This window comes from Salmo salar, chromosome ssa07 (genome assembly GCF_905237065.1).
Source record: "Salmo salar chromosome ssa07, Ssal_v3.1, whole genome shotgun sequence".
Classification (NCBI taxonomy): Eukaryota; Metazoa; Chordata; class Actinopteri; order Salmoniformes; family Salmonidae; genus Salmo; species Salmo salar.
In genome coordinates, this window is record NC_059448.1 from 19,908,238 (window position 1) to 19,934,807 (window position 26,570).

General features: G+C 41.4%; 1 protein-coding gene across 17 annotated transcripts in view; it reads left to right on the forward strand.

The window, feature by feature from the left end:
• The window catches only part of LOC106608716 (adhesion G protein-coupled receptor L3), a 314,147-nt gene that overhangs the window by 281,423 nt on the left and 6,154 nt on the right, over positions 1 to 26,570 (forward strand). For all 17 annotated transcript variants that reach the window (XM_045721694.1, XM_045721685.1, XM_045721691.1 and 14 more), the window contains 5 exons: positions 2,960 to 3,026; positions 4,177 to 4,268; positions 14,003 to 14,171; positions 14,489 to 14,614; positions 17,717 to 17,813. In XM_045721694.1, the coding sequence (XP_045577650.1) occupies positions 2,960 to 3,026; positions 4,177 to 4,268; positions 14,003 to 14,171; positions 14,489 to 14,614; positions 17,717 to 17,813 (551 nt within the window). The remainder of the gene's footprint in view (positions 1 to 2,959; positions 3,027 to 4,176; positions 4,269 to 14,002; positions 14,172 to 14,488; positions 14,615 to 17,716; positions 17,814 to 26,570) is intronic.

Here is a 26,570-nt window from a genome sequence, read left to right on the forward strand (position 1 = left end):
TTTCCACATGGATATAGCTATAGCTGTTGTCTATGATATCGCCTACAATAGCCAATATGTGGTGTTCAATGTAGGCCTACAGTCCATGAGACTTTCTAAAAACATTAGGCATGGGTTGACATTAACCATTTTAGGGCTGATGTTTTAGTTGTCTGAAAGCTCAAATCACCTCATAACATTTAAGAAATGATCTGTAACACAATTGGCAAGGTAGGTGACTGAAAATTACATTGTATTGTGTTATATGATGCAAGAAACCACTTTACCAAATTAAATTCATACTCTTTTCCTATTGGCTTATTTGCATATTCGAGCCTGTCTCAAAACAGGACACTGCCACTTTAAGACAAAAAAAAAAGCTCTTTCTCTGACACGCTTTTTAAAGACTGTTAGATATCTACAAGTTCCGTGCTCTTGTAGGAAGCAATCACTCCCTCATTGCTGACCCAAATGAGCTATAACCGGGCTAGAAACTCACTAACTAATGTGCACACGCAGCTACACATGGCTCTGCTCTGTGATCTCAAATGTGCATCTAGGCTAGCTACTCTGACAGAGGGTGATGGAAAAACCGCTTATGCCCATGAAATAGATCAAGGGTACGCCAACGTGCTCCTCAGCAGGCTCAGCCTACATCAAAACCACCAACTTAGTCTTGAAGTTAGATTTGGTTTGTTGCATTAAAAGGGAGTGTTATTATGTTGATTCAATCCCAGTTTCCACAGTAGATGTACAAATGTATCTGTTTAAAGCCAGGAAAGATGGTTTACATTTTAGTGAAGTTCAATCTCGTGTCGGCTGGTAGTTATTGAGCAGCTTAGAGGGAACACTGGTGACACGTTACGGTATTATTACATCTCCAGTTGCCTTGTTGCGTTTCCTTCCAGTGTTCGAGTATGGCCCGCACTGTCCGAAGCCAAGTGCTATCCTCTCAATCTGCCTTAAAATGCTGTTGATTTACAGAACATTTGTTGCCCCTTCCATTTTGCCTATTTGTCAGTCTGAGTGACTACAGAGTAAGAAACTGTCATTTCAGATGGCCAAAAATGGAGGTCTACCTAGCAGCGGCGGAGATGAAACGATTAGTAATTTAGCTGGCAGGTCATGTATCAACTTCATTTTTGTCGTCCCAGTATTGCCTTCATCCGGCCCTGTGTGATCATATCTGGGCCCATTCGAGTTCAATCAGCCAAGTAGCGTACTGTAACTGCCATGTCTTGTATTGGTGTGATGGGAAAGGGGATACATAGTCAGTTGCACAAATGAATGCATTCAACCAAAATGTGCCTTCACCATTTAACCCAATACCTCTGAATCAGAGAGGTGCGGGGGGGCTGCCTTAATCGACGTCCAAGTCTTCAGGGAGAAATTGCTGTTGTGGTTTAACTGTCTTGCTCAAGGGCAGAATGTCAGATTTTCTTCACCTTGCAGGCTCAGGGATTTGAACCAGCAACCTTTCGGTTACTGGCCCAACGCGCTTAACCCCTAGACTACCTGCCGGAGAAGTCAAGCAAGTGCATGTGTTGATATGGTAATGGACTGTAAGAGGGGTTCATTGGTTAAAGGTCGACTCCGCGATATGACGTAGATCCAGAAGTAAACCGCATAGTGGGTAAATATCCTCAACAACTAAGAGCGTTGAAGCACGAGGCTCAACTTCTCTGCTGTCTTGGGGCCCTGGCCCTGCTCTGAACAGCATAACGCGAACACCTGCACATGCGCGGATACTGTGTGTGACTGTTTGTGGGGGAAGTGTTGCATCTCGCTCATCTCAATGTCTCCAGTGCTGCTTAGCTTGATGAGGTTGAACAGTTCTTCTAGGTCTCTATAGGCCTTTTCACACTAGTTGAGCTGAGCCATACTGCACTGGCCTGCTTACACATCCCCCGTAGTTGCTGGAAAGGACCATGTGAAAGGAAATGCATCCGAAAGCCAGCATAGTATGGTTTGGGTCGGCACAATAGTGTGAAAAAGGAAAAAGTGTGCATATGGCTAATGGTTTTGAGAGTTCAATTTAATTTTACTTAATGAGGGAATGAGTGGGAAATGGAATTCAATTAAGGGAATGGAATTCAGTTGAGGGCATGGAATTCAGTTGAGGGCATGAACTGTATTTCTGTGTTCCTATTCAACTCCTGATATGGAATGGACCTCAAGCCTAATAAACATGTTAACATACCAGCCTGGAGGTGCTGCAGACAGGATCATATCAGAGACGTGGAGTGAAGGACTGACCATCCATGATATGAAATGTATAGTTTTAACCAGGTTTTGAGGCTGTACAGTGTTTGTTTACATTTACGCTGTTTACAAACATGGGAGTAAAAAGTGTATGTTTTGGTTTGAGGCGTTTGTATGTTGTAAGAATCAATGGGGATATATCATTAATTTATTAGGCCAAAAATGGAGGTAGCATTTAAGGATTCTAGCTTTAATTTTAGGATTGGGGAGGGGACCTGTACCTAGGGGAAACTTCACCCCCGAGCCACTTTACAGTTTTGTTACTCTGTCCTTTGATAACTCTGTTGTGACCATCACACCCTATAAGCAGTTATGGCACTGAAACTCTAAAATCCCACCCTCCAAACCCTCATGCAATGGTCATAACTCTCCTACCCCCTTGCGGCACTGTGTTTTTGAAGTGCTCATTTCTCTTTGTCATTCCAGCCTCCATGTTGATGTATGTCCTGTGTGCCGGCCTCACCTTACCGCTCTCTCTCTCGCCCTCTCCGTACCCCGCCCCACCCCCTTCTCGCTCTCCCTCCCTCCCTCTTCCCCACATCCTTCTCTCTCTCAATTTCTCCCTCCCTCCCTCCCCCTCTCTTTCTTCACTGTACTCTCCTCTCACACATTCTCTCTATTCATGTAGCAGAGATGGTCAAACAAGACAAGGAGATGATGATGATGATGATGATAATATTCCATAAATGATGTACTCTCTCTTTCTTCTCCCCTCCAGGTGCTGGCTTCGTCTGGACACTTACTTCATTTGGAGTTTCATAGGACCTGCAACCTTGATAATTATGGTAAGCGTCCCTACTTCCCCACTCCCGTACTATCTCATTAACCCTATTTAGCCCCCCAGGTCACTGCTTCAATGGTCCAGAGAGAACTTAACATCCACTTTCCTCTGTAACACCGTTGGGTATAAGCCACTGCTGGTCATGTGTCATGGTGGGAAATGGATGAGGATGTGAATTGTGAAGTATTGCGGTTAGTCGCTTTGCCGCACAACTGACAGAGATGTCTTTGCTGAGGGAGAGAGGAACTTCACTTAGAATTCAGTCGCCAAGTGATGCCTCTCTACGATTTATGATTGATTTTCACCCAGAACTTCCACCTAGAATCGTACACTAGGTTTACTATTACTTTGTACCTTGAGGCACAGAGAGAGGACACACAATCCGACACAGGCACACAAGCAGGCACTCCGAAGCCACATAGGCTGAGGTAAAATACACACACACACACACACACACACACACACACACACACACACACACACACACACACACGGGTTAATTCCTAACTTAGATATTTCCAAAACCCGAAATGCATGTCTAATGCTCTTTCTACACGCTCCAATTTTCTGAAATCACAAAACACTATTATTTCCACTTCATGACTCATGCTTTTTCTCTGTAACAACCAGAATACTTCCACTAAGAAAGGCTGACTCCTTCTGGAATCGTAGTCCCTCTTGGACTTGGGGGGCCGGGGGGGAATAAGTAGAAGAGACGTAGAAAAGGGCTAGTCACTTCCCCAGCACAATGTATTATGAGTTACAATTCAATTGTTGACATTTCGAGGGGGCCATACTATTTTGAGATGGCGCTACCGCTTGTCCATTACTATTTCATCTAAACTGATTTAAGTGGATTTTACAAGTGACATCAGTAAAGGATCATATATTTCACCTGGATTTACCTGGTCAGTGTCTCATGGAAAGAGCTCCGTGAACCACTCAGTGCATACGTGGTAGTGATACTGTATGCAATGTTCATATAATGTTGTGCTCTATTTGGCAAAGTGGGAAACCGCATCTTGTTCCTACACTACATACTCAGCTAGCTCTAACGATGTCTCCCCGACTTAAAAATAAATGAAAACATCATCTACGACACACAAACTCCATCTCAGCTATGCTCTCTGCTTTCTTTCACTCCATTCTCCCAGCTCAACGTGATATTCCTAGGCATCGCGCTGTACAAGATGTTCCACCACACCGCCATCCTCAAACCCGACTCGGGTTGCCTCGACAACATCAAGTAAGTCACGCGTCCTTCCAGGCATTGGGACCTTCCAGACATGACGCTTGGACTGTACATGCCAGTGGTAACCTAATACGGCAAACCAGGTTCCGATGGCTCAGTGGGTTAGAGCATGGTGCTTGTGGGTTCAATTCCCACCTGGGCCACATATACTGAACATATGTTAACTGTAAGTCACTTTTGCATATAAGTTGCCAAACACAAAGATATTATAAGGAACGATTGATCTCATGTACATCATAATAAGTCTATACATTGAGATGGAAGCTGTATAGTTATGAGATGTGTCGCTGGTTAGAAAAACATCTGTGTTATTTGTGAACCCCTCAAAACACATCTGAAGGGTGAGAATGGCCATGCAGGAAGCGCCGCCCTCCAGGTTCATAACTCTCAGTTTCACTAAAGGCTGTGTCATGGAGGGCAGGCAAGGGTTAAAATGAGACAGGTCTTCCGGCAGGCGTCCTTCATTATCTGAAGTGCACGCTTGTCGGCGGCAGAAAAGGCCAAGAGACAATCTGGTGGAATTAACCTGATCTGTCGTCATCCGTTAACACACAGATGAATATTCATAAAAGGAAGTGTTTGTTTGTGTGCACGCCTGCATGCGTGCTGTACATGTGCGCTCACGTGAATGCTCGCACCCTGCCACTCAGGATATGAAAATATGAATGACATTATAAATCCCACTGGTAGCCCTTCCCTGCAGTCAATTGACCAAATCGCCCTCTCTTGGCCTCAAGGGTGGAATGTTTTTCATATTTTTCATAATTAATCGGGGTTTTTTCAAACCCTGAAAATGTGGTGTTTCTATGTCAAATGGTTTTGTTATATTTCAGTCTGTGATGCATAAAAAGTGTAATATTGGGATGCAAACTCAATGTAATAGATTTCATCTCTATATCTGACATGATACAGGTGTCTCCTTTTAAAGCCCATAACCATGTGTGTGAGGTGTATACTTTTGTTTCAAAGTAGATTTGTTTAAGAATACCAAGAAACACTCTGTGTGACCCTGATTGAGCGCACTGCAGTAAAAGATTAACTGGCGTTGCAATTTATGAGTGATAATTAATAAGTATAAATAAATTGTTTTAATATCAAATCAAATGTTATTTGTAACATAACTGGTACACCGTACAGTGAAATGCTTACTTACAAGCCCTTAAACAACAATGCAGTTCAAGAAATAGAGTTAAGAAAATATTTACTAAATTAACTAAAGTAACACAATAAACTATAACGAGGCTATATACAGTGGGTACCGATACAGAGTCTATGTGCGGGGTCACAGGTTAATCAAGGTAATTTGTACATGTAGGTAGGGCTAAAGTGACTATGTCTAGATAATAAACAGCGAGTAGCAGCAGTGTAAAAACAAGGGGGATGTCAATGTAAATAGTCCAGGTGGCCATTTGATTAATTGTTGAGCAGTCTTATGGCTTGGGGGTAGAAGCTGTTAGGGAGCCTAACGCTTACCGTGCAGTAGCAGAGAGAGCAGCCTATGACTTGTGACTCACTGCGCTTTGGGAAACAAAATAAGCATCTATTGTGATATCACCACAATAACAATTGGATAGAATGTTGAAGGTTTGGTCATTCCTAGACCTAGTTCATTTGAATCATATCTGTGTTTCATGCCCGTCTTTGCTGGTGTTATGTGTTCATTATGTGATGTAATTCAAGGTCATTTGGAAGAAGGTGGTGTTGGTCGTGTCTTTTAACATTACATTAGTGCATAATGACACAGTGGGGCCTCTAGGAGCCTTGTCAATACAATGACACAGCATTTTTGTGGTGTTGATTTGGGGTGTAATTACAACCAGGCGTCAGGGTAGACTTATTTTGTGGCTAGGCTAAAGTCATTTCTCTACCTCTACCAGTATTATATCCTGCTGATGGATAAAGTTATTTTCTAGGTTTTACCTGTCCTGTTTGAAGACACTGGTGGCATCAGTGTGTTTTAAGGCAGTGATACTAGTGGCACCATCTCGAGCGTCTTGTCACTGCTTTTGTCAGAGTGGAGTGAGCTGGCCTTGTACTCTCAGCAAGTGTGCACATACACCCACGCCAAACAACTCTTTCTCGCTTTATTCCTATGAGCGCGCACACACACACACACACACACACATTATAGTTCGCATTGTAGCGGGTGTTGAGGCCAGTTTTCTAGAGGATGCCTGCTCTGTGAACTCCGAGTGACATCCCTGTCTAAATTGTAATCCCGAGCTGATGGGAGAGCTGAGTAAACACTCAACTGGACAGGACCGTCTGTATCAGAATCAATAGTAATCTGTTGGATACCATTGATAGCAGTCTGAGACATGTTGGTGTGACAGAGTTTAAAGCCCAGAGCTGTGCATACATCCGCGACTCAATAACAACCAGTTAAAATCCGGTTTGTAAATATGATTATATCTAATAATGGGCCGTGAATACTGTCGTGCCTCTGCGACTGTGGACTCTTATTACAGCAAGAATGACCATCAGTTTAGCTTGCTTTTGTTTCATTCTGGGATCTTAATGTGAGCACCCTGTTGCAGGAGAACTTTCCTTTTTACACTTGTAGGCTTTGGAAGTTTGTAATTTCCACTTCCACTGATTTTTCCATACGAAAAAATGTATCAACCCCTACAAAAATGTCCGTTATTATAATCCACATAATAATTCACATTTCCTCTTGCTGCAGGATTATCGAGAGCCTAAGTTACAGCCTGATTCTAAAATGAATTGCATCGTTTTTTTACCTCATCAATCTACACACAATACCCCATAATGACAAAGCAAAAACAGGTTTCTAGAAAAACTGAAATATTACATTTGCATAAGTATTCAGACCCTTTACTCGACACAATCCTGTCTCAGAGCTCTACGGACAATTCCTTCGACCTCATGGCTTGGTTTTTTTCTCTGACATGCACTGTCAACTGTGGGAACTTATATAGACAGGTGTGTGTCTTTCCAAATCATGTCCAATCAATTAAATTTACCACTGGTTGACTCCAATCAAGTTGTAGAAACATCTCAAGGATGATCGATGGAAACAGGATGCACCGGAGCTCAATTTTCAGTCTCATAGCAAAGGGTCTGAATACTTATGTAAGAAAATTAATTAAAATATTTGCAAAAATTCAAAAAACCTGTTTTCGCTTTGTCATTAAGGCGTATTGTGTGTAGATTGATACAAAAATGTAAATATTTAATAAATTATAGAATAAGGCTGTAACGTAACAAATTGTGGAAAAAGGGAAGAGGTTTGAATACTTTCCGAATGCACTGTAGACCTGTACAGTAGGTCAACCATCTTAGTGCTAACACGTTTGACAACAGCTGTTCATACTGTGACCTGATTTTGAACCTAACGGGTTATTTAGTAGATAATCATCACCAACTGAGTATTTTTAAAGGCGACTGGAAACATTTAAGCACGCCGTTTTTATTTTAATGTTTACCAGTTTTATAATGGGATAATTTGATCAGTTCTAAGTAACACAAACAGTGTTTACATCTTAAAGTTAGGTAAAGACAGTATTTTTGAACTCCCCCTAGCCGTTTATCAAGCAAGTGTTACGATTTCGTCTAAGAATACTGTGAATGAGTTATAGATGGTTCCTTTTAGATGCATTGCCTTGTTTGTCTGTGGAGAGAATATTGACTAGCGTTCGTTCTCTGCATCATAGGATTTATCACGCTAGTCTACCTTGGCCAATCAGAAACCTCACCTGCGGACTGTCTCTCAGACCACACCATAAATGTCACGACCCCTTCTCTCCCAGCTCTGACGTCTGATAGACCTACCTCTAGATTTATGTATCTCATTCACCAGGACTACGTCCCAAATAGCACCCTATTATTGTGCAGAGCCTTCTGAGCCCTGGGCAAAAGTAGTGCACTATAAAGGCAATTTGGGATGCAGACATTGTCAGTGTGTCCAATGCCTCCCCTCTACCCTGACAGTTTGTCAAAATATGACTATGAAAACAAATGTGGTTTACAAATATGGTACCACATAACAGGCCTAGGATTCTGCTACTCTGAGAACCACACTCTTGGATACTTTTGAATGGACTGTAGCACATCAGTTCCAAATCATCAGGTTCTATACGATTTAGGCTGCTACTAACAATGTGGGCTGCTACTAACAATGTGGGCTGCTACTAACAACGTGGGCTGCTACTAACAACGTGGGCTGCTACTATCAACGTGGGCTGCTACTAACAACGTGGGCTGCTACTAACAACGTGGGCTGCTACTAACAACGTGGGCTGCTACTAACAACGTGGGCTGCTACTAACAACGTGGGCTGCTACTAACAACGTGGGTTGCTACTAACAACATGGGCTGCTACTAACAACGTGGGCTGCTACTAACAACGTGGGCTGCTACTAACAACGTGGGCTGCTACTAACAACGTGGGCTGCTACTAACAATGTGGGCTGCTACTAACAATGTGGACAATATGGGCTGCTACTAACAATGTGGGCTGCTACTAACAACGTGGGCTGCTACTAACAACGTGGGCTGCTACTAACAACGTGGGCTGCTACTAACAATGTGGGCTGCTACTAACAACGTGGGCTGCTACTAACAACGTGGGCTGCTACTAACAACGTGGCCTGCTACTAACAACGTGGGCTGCTACTAACAACGTGGCCTGCTACTAACAACGTGGGCTGCTACTAACAATGTGGGCTGCTACTAACAACGTTTGATTATACAAATAATGGTTTGTTTTCAAGTCCGACAGTGAGAGGGGTTACTGGGTTGTAAAATTGATGGAGATATTTTAGTTTTTTTAAGTCTCGACTCCTGCTAGTTGGTAATTAAGTAGGATCTTTTATCTTTCTTTTATATTTTGATGTCAAACTTCATTAATTTCATCACATTGCTTTGTTTTGTAATGAATGTTCTATTCTCTCTCTCTCTCTCTCTCTCTCTCCTCTCTCTCCTCTCTCTCTCTCTGACAGTCTCTCTGTCTCTCTCTCTGTTTCTCTCTCTCTCTCCTGACTTATTTTCTTTTGATTACTACTGCATGGTACCCTTTCTGTCTTATTGAATCATTTTTTGTTTTGTTTTTAACCCCTTATTCTTTTTCATTCATATTTTCTTCCTCGTGGTAGCTATCGTTATTATGATGGAATTATTATTGTGGAATGGCACTGGTAAGATGTAACATATTTCTATAGAGGACTGCACTATTATGTCTTCACATATAGTGTATTGCGTGTGGACCCCATTACCCTTCCCTTTAAACATAGTACTCTTTCCCATGTGGCAGTAGTTTAGCAATTCCTCATCTGTTTGTGGTGTGCTGTGTTGGCGTAACCCATTGTATTTTCGCCCCACTGGTATTGGTACTGTAAGATTTAGCTTTGTTGTTCCTTTGGCACAAATTGGATGAGGTTCCCCTCTCTTACTCAAACTTTTACTAAACTTTGTCGAACCCAATGTCTGGGAAATGGCTGAGCGTTCATGACTGCAGTCCACAAGATGCTGAGAAATGTGCACTTTTTCATGACACGACTCTTTCATGACTGTTTAAAGAACAGTGAGTAGATGTACTGTATATGCCTCATGGCAAATACATTGAGGAGTTCGTTACATGTTGAGGAATCCCCCTACAATAGACCCTGAAAGAATATGCAAATTAAGATGGTATCGTTGCTTTAAAAATTATCCTGTTCCTGCATCAAACGCTCCAAATGTATATCTGAAGTAAACAATTTCAGGTAATTAACATTTCTCAGATGCATAGCTTTAGTTAAACAATTAGCATCCCGCTGAGTAGATCACAGCATTTCTTCTTTCCTTTCAACTCGCCAATGAGACTCCTTTTTGTGGAGGTGAAAGGCGACTCAATTGACCAATTGCGATCAGCTTTGAAATGCATATCACCTCTCAGAATTGGCTCTTTTTGTTTCTATTCAAAAAAAGGAAATTGGTGCCAATTTAATGTGGTTGTTGTATTCTTTTCATTTTTGATATTTATACCCGACTATTAACACAATGAACGCTTTTCCCTCGTTTTCCGGTGAATGCGCACAAGTGCTCTTTTTGCGGCGGTGGAACCATTGAGCGTGTCACTCGAGTGGCATCATTGCGAGGGTATTCACTGGCTCAGCGGGAGCTACTTAAGCTTTTTTTGGCAATGGGCCCATGTCTGTAGGACTGAAAGTGGTACGGGATGAATTAGGAGAGTTTCTCAACTTAAAAATAAATAAATAATAAAATGCAGGAATTAAATGATGCACTTTTGAAAGGCGTTTTTAAATAACAGTGCAGGAATGCTTCATATAAAGTACATATTTTGAACATTTCCGGAGTGAAAGCAGGAGGCCATACTGGTTGTTGGGGATATCTACTACCTTGAACCATGTTCTTTCAAGATGGCCCTCACGGGGAAATGACAATCATCATCAATTCTTAGTTGCAGATGTGAAAAGCAACGGCGTCCAGATCCAGTACTCATTATGTTGAAATATACAAACCAGGAAAGATATGATAAATATCCTATTTATATCCAGTTCATGTCCTCCCTACTACTTTTATTATGTCCTCTGGCATCTCTATCCAATTTCCACTGTTCGAGTCGTCCATCCCTTTGCAAAATGTCCATAGTTCCAGGTCAATATTTCCCCGTTTTTAATTTTAAAAAATTGCACCCTCGTCTCCCTGACTGTCCGGGGGGAAACCAGCTTGATGAAGTGCCTCCCCCAACAGGTCATTGAGATAGACCTGGGAAAATTATGTTTAATGGTTGGCCCCAGTAATTTCATACATTTATTTTTGCCATCGCACCTGGACCATTATTTACGATTGAGGCGGACACCCACCTGTATTTATCGAGGAGTGGAAACGCCCGAGATAATTAGGTTTAGCACCTGCAACTCACTCACAAAATACGAGTGAGAGCAAGAGGATTCTGGCTGGAGATATGTTGGATGTAATCAGTATAGTGTTTTATTTGATCAGCCATTTTTTTATATTTCCTGTTTGTCTTTGTTTGTGTCTGTGGTAGTCCCCCTGAGCCCTCTCCTTTAACTACACTATATATTCAAAAGTATGTGGACAAACCTTCAAATTAGTGGATTTGGCTATTTCAGCCACACCTGTTGCTGACAGGTGTATAAAATTGAGCACACAGCCACGCATTCTCCATAGACAAGTGCTAGAGCTGCCCCATAAATTGTAAGTGCTGTTAAGTGGAAATGTCTAGGAGCAACAACGGCTCAGCCGCAAAGTGGTAGGCAACACAAGCTCACAGAATGGGACCGCTGAAGCTCGTTGCGCGTTAAAATCGACTGTCCTCGGTTGCAACACTCACTACCGAGTTCCAAACTGCCTCTGGAAGCAACGTCAGCGCTATAAGTGTTCGTTGGGAATTTCATGAAATGAGTTGCCATGGCCAAGCAGCCGCACACAATATCACCATGCGCAATGCCAAGCGTCGGCTGAAGTGGTGTAAAGCTCGCTGCCATTGTACTCTGCAGCAGTGGAAATGTGTTCTCTGGAGTGATGAATCACGCTTCACTATCTGGCAGTCCGACGGACCTATCTGGGTTTGGCGGATGCCAGGAGGAACGCTACCTGCCTGAATGCATAGTGCCAACTGTAAATTTTGATGGAGGGGGAATAATGGGCTGGGTTTGTTTTTCATGGTTCGGGCTAGACCCCTTAGTTTCAGTGAAGGCAAATCTTAACGCTACAGCATACAACTAAATTCTAGACGATTATGTGCTTCCAACTTTGTGGCAACAGTTTGGGGATAGCCCTTTCCTGTTTCAGGATGACAATGCCCCCGTGCACAAAGCTAGGTCAATACAGAATTGGTTTGTTGAGATCGGTGTGGAAGAACTTGACTGGCCTGCGCAGAGCCTTGACCTCAACCCCATCTAACACCTTTGGGATGAATTGGAACACCGACTGCGAGCCAGGCCTAATCGCCCAACATCAGTGCCTGACCTCACTAATGCTCTTGTGGAAGCAAGTCCCCGCAGTAATGTTCCAACATCTAGTGGAAAGCCTTCCCAGAAGAGTGGAGGCTGTTAAAGCTACAAAGGGGGAACAACTCCATATTAATGCCCATAATTTTGAATAAGATGTTCGACAACAAGGTGTCCACATACTTTTGGCAACGTGTGTAAATGTATGCATGTAGCTTTCAAAATCATTTTCTTTTAATATTTGCTTTGGTGTTTTGTTTGATTATTGAATTCATTTTATGCTTTTCATTTATTTTGATTATTCCTGTCAGCTATGAGGATTACGAACCTGAGATCAAGTAAGTAAAATGGGCCATCATATTTATGACACACTGTTCATTAGCCATTCATTTTCTCATAACAAAGTAATTAGTAATGTTGATACCACCTCCTGCCTTTGCTAAGTGTTAAGTGAAGCTCTCAGTCAAGTCGTAGGGAATGCATACAGACATAGTAACACACATCAATATTCGCTACAGTAGGTGCGCTTCTCTTGAAGTCATCTCCGAACCCAGAACCAAATCTCCCGGTTTGTCACGAGAGATGCAGTCATGTACTGTGCAATTTAAGCTTTGAAGAAAGTAATTATGTTTTCATAAATTCCTTGATTTTGAATGCACAGGTGTTTCTGATTATACAAGCATAAGTATTCAGAGCTTAATTATCTGTCAAGGCCTTTGGCACAACCCTCGGGCACCACATTCAAAATACTGTGTTCACATGTGTTCATATGCAAATTGCCTTCCAGTGATTATGCCTTATATGCTAGCCCTGAGGTCATACAGGCTGTATCGCCTATTATTTACATATTCATTATACACCAAGTACTCATTTAATATTGGAGAGTTACCTTGACTTTTCACTAGAGTTTTTTACTGCTACTACTCCTGAGATGATAATAATAGTGTGTCTCTCATTTTCAAGTTTTTTTAAAGACTATTTCTATGGTCTATTGGTCTGTTACTTTTCAAACACGTAATGGATGCAACACTTGAAAGAAGGCGAGAGAGAGAAAAATCCTAGGTGTCCCCTAGGAGCAGACGATAACAAAAGACAAAAACAAGATTAAATTCAATTTCACTCCTTTTTATTTTATCTCAAGTCGATTTGTCTCCTCTGTCGATTTTCCACTTCATTTCTCTCCTCCCTCCCGCCTTCCCTTCGTCCAGAACTTTTGTCTGTCTGGTGGACATTTTATTTTCACCTGTGTTTCTCTTTATTATTCATCAGTATGTTCACAGACCAAGGTTGCAAATAGAATAGGGGGAGTCTGAAAACTAATTCTTGCAATATGTACTTTTTCAACCTGAAAGTTTGTTTTGAAATCTTTCTTTGCGTTGTGCTTCAGTGAACACCTAGTCACGATGTTCCTTCTGAGTTGTGAACTACTGACAGAATGCTAAGTGGGAAGTCTAAGAACAGTCACCACTTCCTGCATCTGGTCTTGAAATGTAGAACCAGACGAAGACCTTTATTATTTAGCTTCAACAAAACATTTACACTTTGTGCATTTCCACTTTTAGCTTCATGGGACAATGACATATTTACATAGTTACAGACTGTACTGTCAATTCATAGTTTAACCAGCTGCATGTATGGTGATGAGCATAATTCACATTCATTTCTTTGGGAAATTACAGCCAACAAAAAGTGAGGGCACGCAACTTAAAAGTTATTGAGTTCATTTGGTACTCCTGTATCAGTTCTGAGGATGTCCAGAATGTTGACATTGTCTCGACGTTGTGTTTCCAGATCGTGGGTGATTGGGGCCATTGCTTTGCTCTGTCTGCTGGGCTTGACCTGGGCCTTCGGCCTGATGTACATCAACGAGAGCACAGTCATCATGGCCTACCTCTTCACCATCTTTAACTCCCTGCAGGGCATGTTCATCTTCATCTTCCATTGTGTCCTCCAGAAGAAGGTACGTGTTTCCCTCTAACCTTGTGGTCCAGTGCCGTATTCAGAAAGTATCTCAGAGAAGGAGTGCTGATCTGGGAATCGTATTAATTGGGATCTAAAGGCAAAACCAATCCTAAATCTGACAGGCTTGATACAAGTTAGCTCCTCTTACTAAGAAGAGTTGGTTAAAGTACTTTCAGATGGGGAGCAGGCTAATCTCACTGCCCATACCATCAAAAAGTGAAGTTGTTAACTCACAATCTCACAATCAAAAGTATTGTAGTTATTAACTACGTCTGAATGGGAATGTTTGTGTGCGTGCGTGTGTGTGGTTCACAGGTGCGTAAGGAGTACGGAAAGTGTCTGCGTACTCACTGCTGCAGTGGCAAGAGTGTAGAGAGTTCCATTGGCTCTGGGAAGAGCTCAGCCTCCCGCCCACCAGGGCGCTATTCCACAGGGTCACAGGTAGGCGGCGCCTCTCCTCCCAACTCTTTCAGCTGTCAGTGTATTCTGTTGATTCCAAGCATATCTGATATTTATTTGTTTCTTGATTCTACCTGCTGGTGTAGACCAGAGAGTTTATTTTATTACGTTTACTGTATTTACTTGATCAAATAGTACATTGTTAATGAATAGTTAACAGTACACAGTACAAATAGTCAACAGTACACCATCAGCCCCTGTCACGATGAAAACTGATTTCAGCATCCATAACCCTTGAATTACATACTGCAGCACATTGACAACCTACCACTACCCATAGTTTCCCCATGGACCGCATGTGAATGGAAGCGCTCGTAAACACGCTGTAATTTATCGGCAACTCTGAGACTTTTAAATTAACGTGTAATTAGAAAAGTACATCGTAAACAGGTGTGCTTTGGGTGGTTACGATGGTAGGGTTCTCTCTCTCTAAATAAAAGTTGGAAGGCGTGAAAGTGAGATTTGGACAGAGAAAGAGACCTTTGAACTTGAAGTATGAACACTGAACAACCCCACTCCCACACAGACCTGGGTTGAAATACACTGAACAAAAATATAAACGCAACATGTAAAGTGTTGGTCCAATGTTTCATGAGCTGAATTTGTGGGGTGCACACATTTATTTACTTCCCAGTTAGTTAGCATTTCTCCTTTGCCAAGATAATCCATCCACCTGACAGGTGTGGCATATCAAGAAGCTGATTAAACAGCATGATAATTCCATAGGTGCACCTTGTGCTGGGGACAATAAAAGGCCACTCTAAAATGTGCAAATTTGTCACACAACGCAATGCCACAGATGTCTCAAGTTTTGAGGTAGCGTGCAATTGGCATGCTGACTGCGTAATGTCCGTCAGATCTGTTGCCAGGGAATTTAATGTTAATTTCTCTACCATAAGCCACCTCCAACGTTGTTTTAGAGAATTTGTCAGTATGTCCAACCGGCATCACAAACGCTGACCACGTGTATTGGGTTGTGTGGGCGAGCTGTTTGCTGATGTCAACGTTGTGAACAGAGTGCCCAATGGTGGCAGTGGGGTTATGGTATGGGCAGGCATAAGCTACGGACAACGAACACAATTGCATTTTACCGATTGCAATTTGAATGCACAGAGATACCGTGACGAGATCCTGAGGCCCACTGTCGTGCCATTCATCCGTCGCCATCACGTCATGTTTCAGCATGATAATTCACAGCCCAATGTCGCAGGGATGTCTACACAATTCCTGAACTCTGAAAATGTCCCAGTTCTTCCATGGCCTATATAATCACCAGTCATGTCATCCATTGAGCATGTTTGGGATGTTCTGGATCGACGTGTACGACAACGTGTTCCAGTTCCCGCCAATGTCCAGCAACTTCGCAGAGCCATTGAGGAGGAGTTGGACAACATTCCACAGACCACAGTCAACAGCCTGATCAGCTCTATGAAAAGGAAACATTTGCGCTGCATGAGACAAATGGTGGTCACACCAGATGCTGACCTCTTTTTTTTTTTTAAAGGTATCTGGTAACTGATGCATATCTGTATTCCTAGTAATGTGAAATCCATAGATTAGAGCCGAATGAATTTATTTAAATTGACTGATTTCCATATGAACTGTAACTCCGTAAAATCTTGGAAATTGTTGGATATTGCATTTATTATTTTTCTCTCAAAGACTTAAGCTGTGCTTGATTGAGCTTGTGTAGCGCAGTGGAACCAATGGAATAGTCCAAAAAGTGCAAACCTTGCCCATGCTGTTACTCCAGACAGGCCTGCTCCCACAAGCAATCACAGCCACGTACAGTTGAACATGGCCTTGACTCTTACAGTAGTGTAGAGCAACGGGTTAGCAACAACAGCAGCGAGAGGTAGCGATGCCAGTAGCAATGACTTAATTGTGATAACACTATTGTGAGGTGTTGAAGTCAAACCTTTACAAAGACTTACAGAAAGACACCGTAACAAAGAATACAGGAATTTAACTGCAGGGAATTCTATGTTGAGAGGTCTGAATGAATGCATCATCGCAGGGTTGAGGTGTGTGTTTATATGGCCAGTGAACCATGCTTCGCCCACCCAAAACGCATACAGTACTACAGAAAGTATACACCTTGAACTCCTTTCATATTTTGTTGCGTTATAAAGTTGAAATAGATATCGTTGTAGCTTTTTTTATCATTGATCTACACAAAATACTCCATAATGTCAGTATTTTTTGTTGTTGTTGTACAAATTAATAATAATTGAATAAGTACAATTTAGTTGTTGCATAAGTATTCACTCCCTTGGTTTAGGGAAGCCTACATTAGTTCAGAAGTAACATTTGGCTTAGCAAATCACATAATAGGTTACATGGACTCACTGAAATAATAGGGGTTGACATATTTTTTTTCCCCCTCTGTCCCCCATACATACAACATCTGTAAGGTACCTCAGTCAAGTATTGAATTTCAAGCACAGATTCAACTACAAAGACCAGGGAGCTTTTCGTAAGCCTCATAAAGAAGGGCAGTGATTGGTAGATGGGTAACAATAACACATCTGACATTGACTATATCTTTAAGCATGGTCTAGTTAATAATTATGCTATGGATGACGTATTAAAGCACCCAGACACATCAAACATGGAGTCATCCTTCTGAACTGAGCTGCAGGACAGGAAGGAAACTGCTTAGGGATTTTACCATGAGACCATTGGGTATTTTAAAACAGCTATAGAGTTCAATGGCTGTGATGGGAGAAAACTGAGGATGGACAACATTGTAGTGACTCTACAGTAATGACCTAAATGACACATTGAAATGAAGAATACAAATTAATACTTATCTAATCAAGGTATATTTGTGTTTTATTTTTCATGAATCTTTCAAAAAAAAGAGAGAATTTTTCTTCCACTTTGACATTACTTTGAGTATGTTATGTAGATCGTTGACAAAAAATGACAATGAAATCCATTTTAATCCCACTTTAACACAAAATGTGACTTTCTAAAGGCGCTGTACTTTCTAACTGGAGGCCATCTAGTCTTTGAGCGCTGATTTACATTACCGTCACAAAACTCCACTGACGTGTTAGTTGTGTTGTTCTCCCTCTGCAGAGCCGGATCCGTCGGATGTGGAACGACACAGTCAGGAAACAGTCGGAGTCATCTTTCATAACCGGCGACATCAACAGCTCAGCGTCGTTGAACCGAGGTAATAATAATTAGTCAGTTAACACCACGCATGCTTGAAGGCCCTGCAACCCACCAGCCTCACTTTTAGGTTTTCAGGGTTGTGTGATGTCAAGGAAGAAGGGAGGAATTGCATATGCAGGCTTTTGTTCCGGCACAGCACAAAGACACCGTTTTCTTTTGTCTGGATTGACGAATAATGTTCTTCTGTCTGGACCGTGATTGTTTGAATCAGGTGTGTTAGTGCTGGGACAAAATACTCATCCAGTGTCCTGACAGTGAAATATGCTATCCATCAAGTCAGCATAGTGTGGGTGGTTTTCACACTTGATCGTGGCATGGTTGCTTGATGAAGGTGGTCCACTTTGTGTTTTGTGCACAGAACAAAAGTACAGTGGGGGAAAAAAGTATTTAGTCAGCCACCAATAGTGCAAGTTCTTCCACTTAAAAAGATGAGAGAGGCCTGTAATTTTCATCATAGGTACATGTCATCTATGACAGACGAAATGAAGACAAAAAATCCAGAAAATCACATTGTAGGATTTGTAATGAATTTATTTGCAAATTATGGTGGAAAATAAGTATTTGGTCAATAACAAAAGTTTATCTCAATACTTTGTTATATACCCTTTGTTGGCAATGACACAGGTCAAACCTTTTCTGTAAGTCTTCACAAGGTTTTCACACACTGTTGCTGGTATTTTGGCCCATTCCTCCATGCAGATCTCCTCTAGAGCAGTGATGTTTTAGGGCTGTCGCTGGGCAACACGGACTTTCAACTCCCTCCAAAGATTTTCTATGGGGTTGAGATCTGGAGACTGGCTAGGCCACTCCAGGACCTTGAAATGCTTCTTACGAAGCCACTCCTTCGTTGCCCGGGCGGTGTGTTTGGGATCATTGTCATGCTGAAAGACCCAGCCACGTTTCATCTTCAATGCCCTTGCTGATGGAAGGAGGTTTTCACTCAAAATGTCACGATACATGGCCCCATTCATTCTTTCCTTTACACGGATCAGTCGTCCTGGTCCCTTTGCAGAAAAACAGCCCCAAAGCATGATGTTTCCACCCCCATGCTTCACAGTAGGTATGGTGTTCTTTGGATGCAACTCAGCATTCTTTGTCCTCCAAACATGACGAGTTGAGTTTTTACCAAAAAGTTATATTTTGGTTTCATCTGACCATATGACATTCTCCAAATCCTCTTCTGGATCATCCAAATGCTCTCTAGCAAACTTCAGACGGGCCTGGACATGTACTGGCTTAAGCAGGGGGACACGTCTGGCACTGCAGGATTTGAGTCCCTGGCGGCGTAGTGTGTTACTGATGGTAGGCTTTGTTACTTTAGTCCCAGCTCTCTGCAGGTCATTCACTAGGTCCCCCCGTGTGGTTCTGGGATTTTTGCTCACCGTTCTTGTGATCATTTTGACCCCACGGGATTAGATCTTGCGTGGAGCCCCAGATCGAGGGAGATTATCAGTGGTCTTGTATGTCTTCCATTTCCTAATAATTGCTCCCACAGTTGATTTCTTCAAACCAAGCTGCTTACCTATTGCAGATTCAGTCTTCCCAGCCTGGTGCAGGTCTACAATTTTATTTCTGGTGTCCTTTGACAGCTCTTTGGTCTTGACCATAGTGGAGTTTGGAGTGTGACTGTTTGAGGTTGTGGACAGGTGTCTTTTATATTGATAACAAGTTCAAACAGGTGCCATTAATACAGGTAACGAGTGGAGGACAGAGGAGCCTCTTAAAGAAGAAGTTACAGGTCTGTGAGAGCCAGAAATCTTGCTTGTTTGTAGGTGACCAAATACTTATTTTCCACCATAATTTGCAAATAAATTCATTAAAAATCCTACAATGTGATTTTCTGGATTTTTTTCTTTCTCATTTTGTCTGTCATAGTTGACGTGTACCTATGATGCAAATGACAGGCCTCTCTCATATTTTTAAGTGGGAGAACTTGCACAATTGGTGGCTGACTAAATACTTTTACCCCCACTGTATATGTCTCCAACTCACCTTCTTATATTTATATATACAGTACCAGTCAAAAGTTTGGACACACCTACTCATTCCAGGGTTTTTCTTTATTTTTACTATTTTCTACATTGTAAAATAATACTGAAGACATCAAAACTTTGAAGTAACATATGGAAGCATGTAGTAACCAAGGAAGTGTTACACAAATCAAAATATATTTTAGATTTTAGATTCTTCAAATAGCCACCCTCTGCCTTGATGACAGCTTTGTGCACTCTTGGTGTTCTCTCAACCAGCTTTATGAGGTAGTCACCTGGATAGTCCCACTAAGCACTAACCAGTTGGTGTGTCCAAACTTTTGACCTGTACTATATATATATATATATATATATATATATATATATAAAGGGGTCCTGTTGTTTCTAAAATAATTATGAATCCCTTTATTAAATTAGTAACTGGGTCATTCCACCAATTAGGTGCCTTTTTGAGTAGTGTAACTACACACAATTTTTACATTATGTCATAGACATGTTCAACTTAATAAAATACACCATCTCAAGAAGTTAAATAAAAAAAGGACTATAGTACGTGCCTATTAAGTTACAAATAAAGTAACAGGATTGACCGTAACAGGATTGACCGTAACAGGACTGACCGCGTTGACGATTAGATTTTACATCAGTCATAAACCCTCTTGTGACATGGGCAATGGACGCTGCTTGTGTGCAACAGGTAGGGACAATTGTATGCAAGCTTCACCCCCCAAAAAATATTTACTAAAACATTTCTAGCCTGTCTATCTATGGTTAACAGGGTTAACTTGTTATGCTCGACCAGCTCAGTTTTCCTCCACAAAACACCAGAAAATGTCAGAAAAGAGTAAAACCAACTCACCTAGTTTTACACTATGATTTGACTTTTTTTTTAAGAATAGTCTCACCATATTAAAATAAGTTCAGTTCACGTAACCTTCAAATGAGGGACAGGTTGTTGTTTTTTTACCTTAAAATGAATCAATAATAACATGAAATAAATAATACCCTTCAGAAATGACTTTACAATGATGGTGAAAACTTGGAGACATTTTGGGGTTAAGTGGGTTAAAATCTTTCTAGAAGTCACAGAGGATGCTGCATTTTGGCACTTTAGTATGTTTTCATTCATTAAAATGTTTTATTTATCTGATTTATAGAATAGTCCATGTGGTCTACAGTGCCTTGCAAAAGTATTCGCCCTCCTTGGCGTTTTTTCTATTTTGTTTCATTACATCCTGTAATTGAAATGTATTTATATTTGGATTTCATGTTATGGACATACACAAAATATTCCAAATTGGTGAAGTGAAATGAAAAAGTTAACTTGTTTAAAAAAATTATAAAAACTGAAAGTGGTATATGTATTCCCCCTTTGCTATGAAGCCCCTAAATAAAATCTGGTGCCACCAATTACCTTCAGAAGTCAAATAATTTGTTAAATAAAGTCCTCCTGTTTGCAATCGAAGTGTCACATGATCTGTCACATGATCTGTCACATGATCTCGGTATATATACACCTGTTCTGAAAGGCCCCAGAGTCTGCCACACCACTAAGCAAGGGCACCACCAAGCAAGCGGCACAATGAAGACCAAGGAACTCTCCAAACAGGTCAGGGACAAAGGTTTGGAGAAGTACAGATCAGGGTTGGGTCATAAAAAAATATCTGAAATTTTGAACATCCCACAGAGCACCATTAAATCCATTATTAAAACATTTAAAGAATATGTCACCTGCCAAGAGAGGGCTGCCCACCAAAACTCACGGACCAGGCAAGGAGGGCATTAATCAGAGAGGCAACAAAGAGACCAAAGATAACCTGAAAGAGCTGCAAAGCTCCACAGTGGAGATTGGAGTATCTGTCCATATGACCACTTTAAGCCGTACATTCCACAGAGCTGGGCTTTATGGAAGAGTGGCCAGAAAAAAAGCCAGTGCTTAAAGAACAAATAAGCAAACACGTTTGGTGTTCGCCAAAAGGCATGTGGGAGATTCCCCAAACATATGGAAGAAGGTACTCTGGTCAGATGAGACTAAAATTGAGCTTTTTTGCCATCAAGGAAAACGCTATGTCTGGCGCAAACCCAACACCACTCATCACCCCGAGCACCCTATCCCCACAGTGAAGCATGGTGGTGGCAGCATCAAGCTGTGGGAATGTTTTTCATCGGCAGGGACTGGGAAACTGGTCAGAATTGAAAGGATGATGGATGGTGCTAAATACAGGGAAATTCTTGAGGGAAACCTGTTTGTCTTCTAGAGATTTGAGCCTGGAACGGAGGTTCACCAGTTTTTTTGTCTTATATCTTGTTTGTTTCACAATAAAACACATTTTCCATCTTCAAAGTGGTAGTCATGTTGTGTAAATCAAAAGATACAACCCCCCCCAAAAATCAATTTTAATTCCAGGTTGTAAGGCAACAAAATTAGGGGGGTGAATACTTTCGCAAGCCACTGTATATTAAAGGATACTTCATTTAATATAACAGGCTTTTCAAATCCAATATGTGTGCTCAATTTCTACTTAAACTACCAAAGGGACTCAAGACACTCAACACCTTCCTAAATTACCTTGACTTTTGTAAAATAGCTAAGCTTTTAAATGTGACAATGCAGTCAAAGTTTTTGTTAATTTATTAAATTAAGACACAACATTATTAATTCATTTGAAAAGGGTAAATTTTGCACCTGATGGAACCAACAACCAAAGTAAATGTCAATATGAAATGCTAAAAGCATAATTTAATTTGCCTAACCAAAAAAACAGTTAGACAAGAGTATGTTTGTTAATGTTCTACACATCTTCATGACAGCTGTCAACAAAACTAGTTTGAAACCAGGAAAGTAATAGTAATTGCTTTATTTTACATAATTGTCACCTAAAAATATATATCACCATCAACAAAGGCTTATCTACCAATTTCATTATATTGTGAAAATTATCTCCTTTAATGATTAAAGAAATACATCATAGTGTATTGGATGGCGGTCTCTGAGGTCTCAGTGTGAGAAGCATCTATCATAGGTTCCTAGATCCTATCTGCACTAGATGATGATGCCACCACCCTGACATTTCTCAGGGATGACTCCTCTCCAGTCATGGGGCCCCTTGATGAAGGGGTTGAGTCCCTGTCGCTACCTCACTCTCTAAATCTGCTCGTCGCTCCCTTGCCCTCAGACACTAATGCCCAGTTATGATGACGGATTGATGTTAGACGGCGAAAGGAAGTGTGGCCATCTCAATAATTAGGCACTCCACGACGAGCGCCATCCCAAGACGTTGGCTTTTAGCGGAGGGAGGGAGGGGGAGAGAGCGAGAGAAAGAAAGGGGTGGGGCGCGGTGCGGTGGACAGACCCAGAAGACACTGCCATAGATCTATCATGGAGACCAGGAAGAGAGGAGTAAATTAATTAACTCGTTTTCGCTCGAGTCGTTGAAATGCGTCGGGTCTGATGTATGAAGTGTTCGAATAAACACGAAGTCTGCCCAGATGCATTTTCCGTCTGGCACAGGATAACGCATCATGTTCTGAAGCGTCAAAAGCATCACAAACAGATGGGAATAGAATCCCACCTCCCCCTTGCTCTTCTCAGCAATGTTATTATGGAATTATGTGTATGAGCATACATCTCTCCCTGCTAGTCCTTTTTGAATCGGTATTCAGTACCCCGCCTCATAGTCTCTACATAACTGCAGCTGACTCCATACTTCTCTCCTCTCGAGAGGGAAGCTTGCAATCATCTTGATAGCCTCACATGTTTAATTTATCCCCACATTCACGATTATTGCTACACAATCGGTACGGTTTGGAAATGGTCCAATTTATCAAACACAGACACAAGTGGGCGAGCAGCCGGGGGTGGGGAGGAGCTGTTTATCATATCAAAAGAGGCTGGTATTTTTGGAAGGCTTCGTAATTAGAGAACCAACAGCAACAAGAAAGGAGCACGTAGTCATTATATCAAACAGAAGCAATAACCTAATGGATACATCCATGTTAATTGACACATCAAACAACGTATGTAAATGATGTCTAAAAAAGGAATTTGCTTGAGTTAAATCATGATTTTGCTTCGATGCATCAACATGGTCACCAACCTTTTCTGTGCCGAGACCACTTTCCGAGTCAAAATGCAGGCCAAGCTCTACCGCTCAGAATAAAAAGGAAATTGTGAAAATGATGGTCATGCCCTTTTGGTTTAAGACCGTCTGAAATTTCAGCCTGATTTGGTGGGATGCACCAGGTGGTGAATTAGTTAAAGATCAATAAGAAAGACAGTTCCAAACCTCTCTGCCAATAATAGCTCATTTTTAGTGTTCCCCTCCCTACTCAGACCACTTCCAGACAGGCCAGGAAACATTCTTGCTTGAGAAATTGCTCTTTGCTAAGAAGTTTTTTGTTTGTTTCGTTTTTACCATTTCAATTGAAAAAAATCCCTGGAAAGTACTTCATTTTTACCCATAAATGATTTGATGTTGAGATAAAAATGGCTGCATTGGACCTTTAAAAACAGTTCTGTAACATTGAGGTTTGTGCAGTAGGCTATAGGCGCAATACATTATTTCAATACATTATCACTGCATATTGTGGATTCTTGAATTGACCTGCTAATGATGTTCTTCTCAGACCATCTTAAAATTATATTTCAAAACACAAGGTATATGATCACACTAGTAATATGTAATTTGTTGTATTACTTGTGAGAGAGAGAGAGCGAGAGAGAGAGAGAGTGTGTGTGAGTGAGTGAGAGAGAGCGAGAGCAGAAGAGAGGCTGGAAGACGGTGACCCTTTTTGGTCAGTCAGCGGAGACTGACCAAAAAGGGGTCACCGTCTTCCAGCTGATGGCGAAACTTGAGTCGCACTTCATTATTTCTCACTCATGTACCAATTCATGTTGTTACTCGTACTCCTACCTTTAGACGCACAAAATGATTCAAAATGGGAAACAGCGCAAAACTAATCCGAAATATTGGAAAGCAAGGGTTTCTCTTTGGGCTTTTTACAGGAGTGTTTGGCGATTGACTAGGAAAGCTTTGGAGATGACCACTGTGATAGATAGTGTTGGAGTTGAAGATACTCCGGCAATGATGCATTCATAGAAAGATTGCCTGTTGAAACTATCTTGGTGAAGTTATTCAACTGGATAACTGATATTCAAATGGACTTAAAGATGTGTTTTAAGCTTAAGGTTGTCTTTCAGGCAATTATGATGTCGGCCCTTTTGTTCCCTGTACGCTCAGAGGAGTAGAAAACCCAGCAGGAACCTGATGTAGATTATAGTTCTAGTCATTAATAAATGTGGTAAGACAATAGCACCGATATATCGCCTCTGTATCATTCCCATCATGCCCTTGCTGGCCAATTAGCATACAACACATAACACATACTGTAAGTGTTAGCCCATTCCCAACATGTCATTATTAGCGCAGTGCGTGATGCACTTAGTACAGGATGCGTAACAGAGCTGTGCTCCATGCTCAACGTTAGCTATCATAATTAGTCATACATCATCCAACTCCTGCCATTTCCTTAAGTCCTACGTATACCTCTCCATTCAGAGTCGGTTGCGGTTCGTTTTCAGATGTGTAATTGAGACAGTCATTCCTCGAAACTGTTTGTCAAAGACGAGAGTCATATGTCGTTAGAGAAGTGGTTTATCTCCCTTGCTTTCTTTCTTTCCCTCTCTCTCTCTTCCTCACTCTGACAGATTCAGAGCACTGCAAGAGAACAGTGTAGGATACTGCGTCGGCAGAACTAATTGGCGTGCATTTCCACCTCAGATGAAAGATGTTTTCCGAAGATATTTACGCACTCTGGTATTGGTACACTGCACAGTTGAATCAGGCATGTCACAGAGCACATGTTAGATCTTGATATGTGCTCTGAATCTGAAGAGAGAAAACTCTTAGGTGTTTGCGAACATAGCATAAACAGAAGCTTATTGCAGATATGTTCACAACTGGATACCGTAACTCTCAATATTTCACAAAATGAAGCAATTTCCCCCCCAAAAAGTCAGTCAGTTATTCCTAACTAACGGCTGTGCAGAATCCAACCCACATCCAAACTACAGTACGTCCTGCTCATTCATATAAATATTCTTATTGTCTAGCTACAGTTAGTCACATTGCTCAAAGTCAAAAAGTTTATTTAGAACTGATCTGGGAGCAGATTAGTCACACAGACCAAGACATCAGTCACTGCCACATAGTCCAGGGGTGACATTTGGACAAATAGAATCAGAAACCTCTGCTTATGTTCTAAGGCAGTCAAGCATTAAGAGCCGGTATAGTGCGAAGGAACTACAATGAGCGCTGTAACTGGGCCTTCCATCCATGAGGATGTTTCATATAAGGGTGTTTCTTTGCGGGAAAGATGAATGCAAAGAATTTCACTGGACAAAACGCATGGGAGATCTAGAACATTTACACAACGTAATACAGTAAACTTGAAATGGTACCCGCCAAAAGCTTTCATAGCGTATTCAAATCAAATTTGAGTAAAGCAGAAAAACCTGGTATACTTTGGTATTAACATGTCTTAATCTGTCAACAGTGGTGATTTGATAATGTTGTGTTCAGGTCCGTTACTGAAGTGTTATGTCTTTGCTTTGAATCTGTCTATGCTTTAAACGTATTGTACTGTTGCACACTCAGCTGATCCTGTCTTGAATGTGAGCACACCAAAGCTAACAATGCTAAATGTCCATTTATCCCATTAAGAAAAAAAACAAAACATTATTGACCTACCTCACTGCTGCCGTC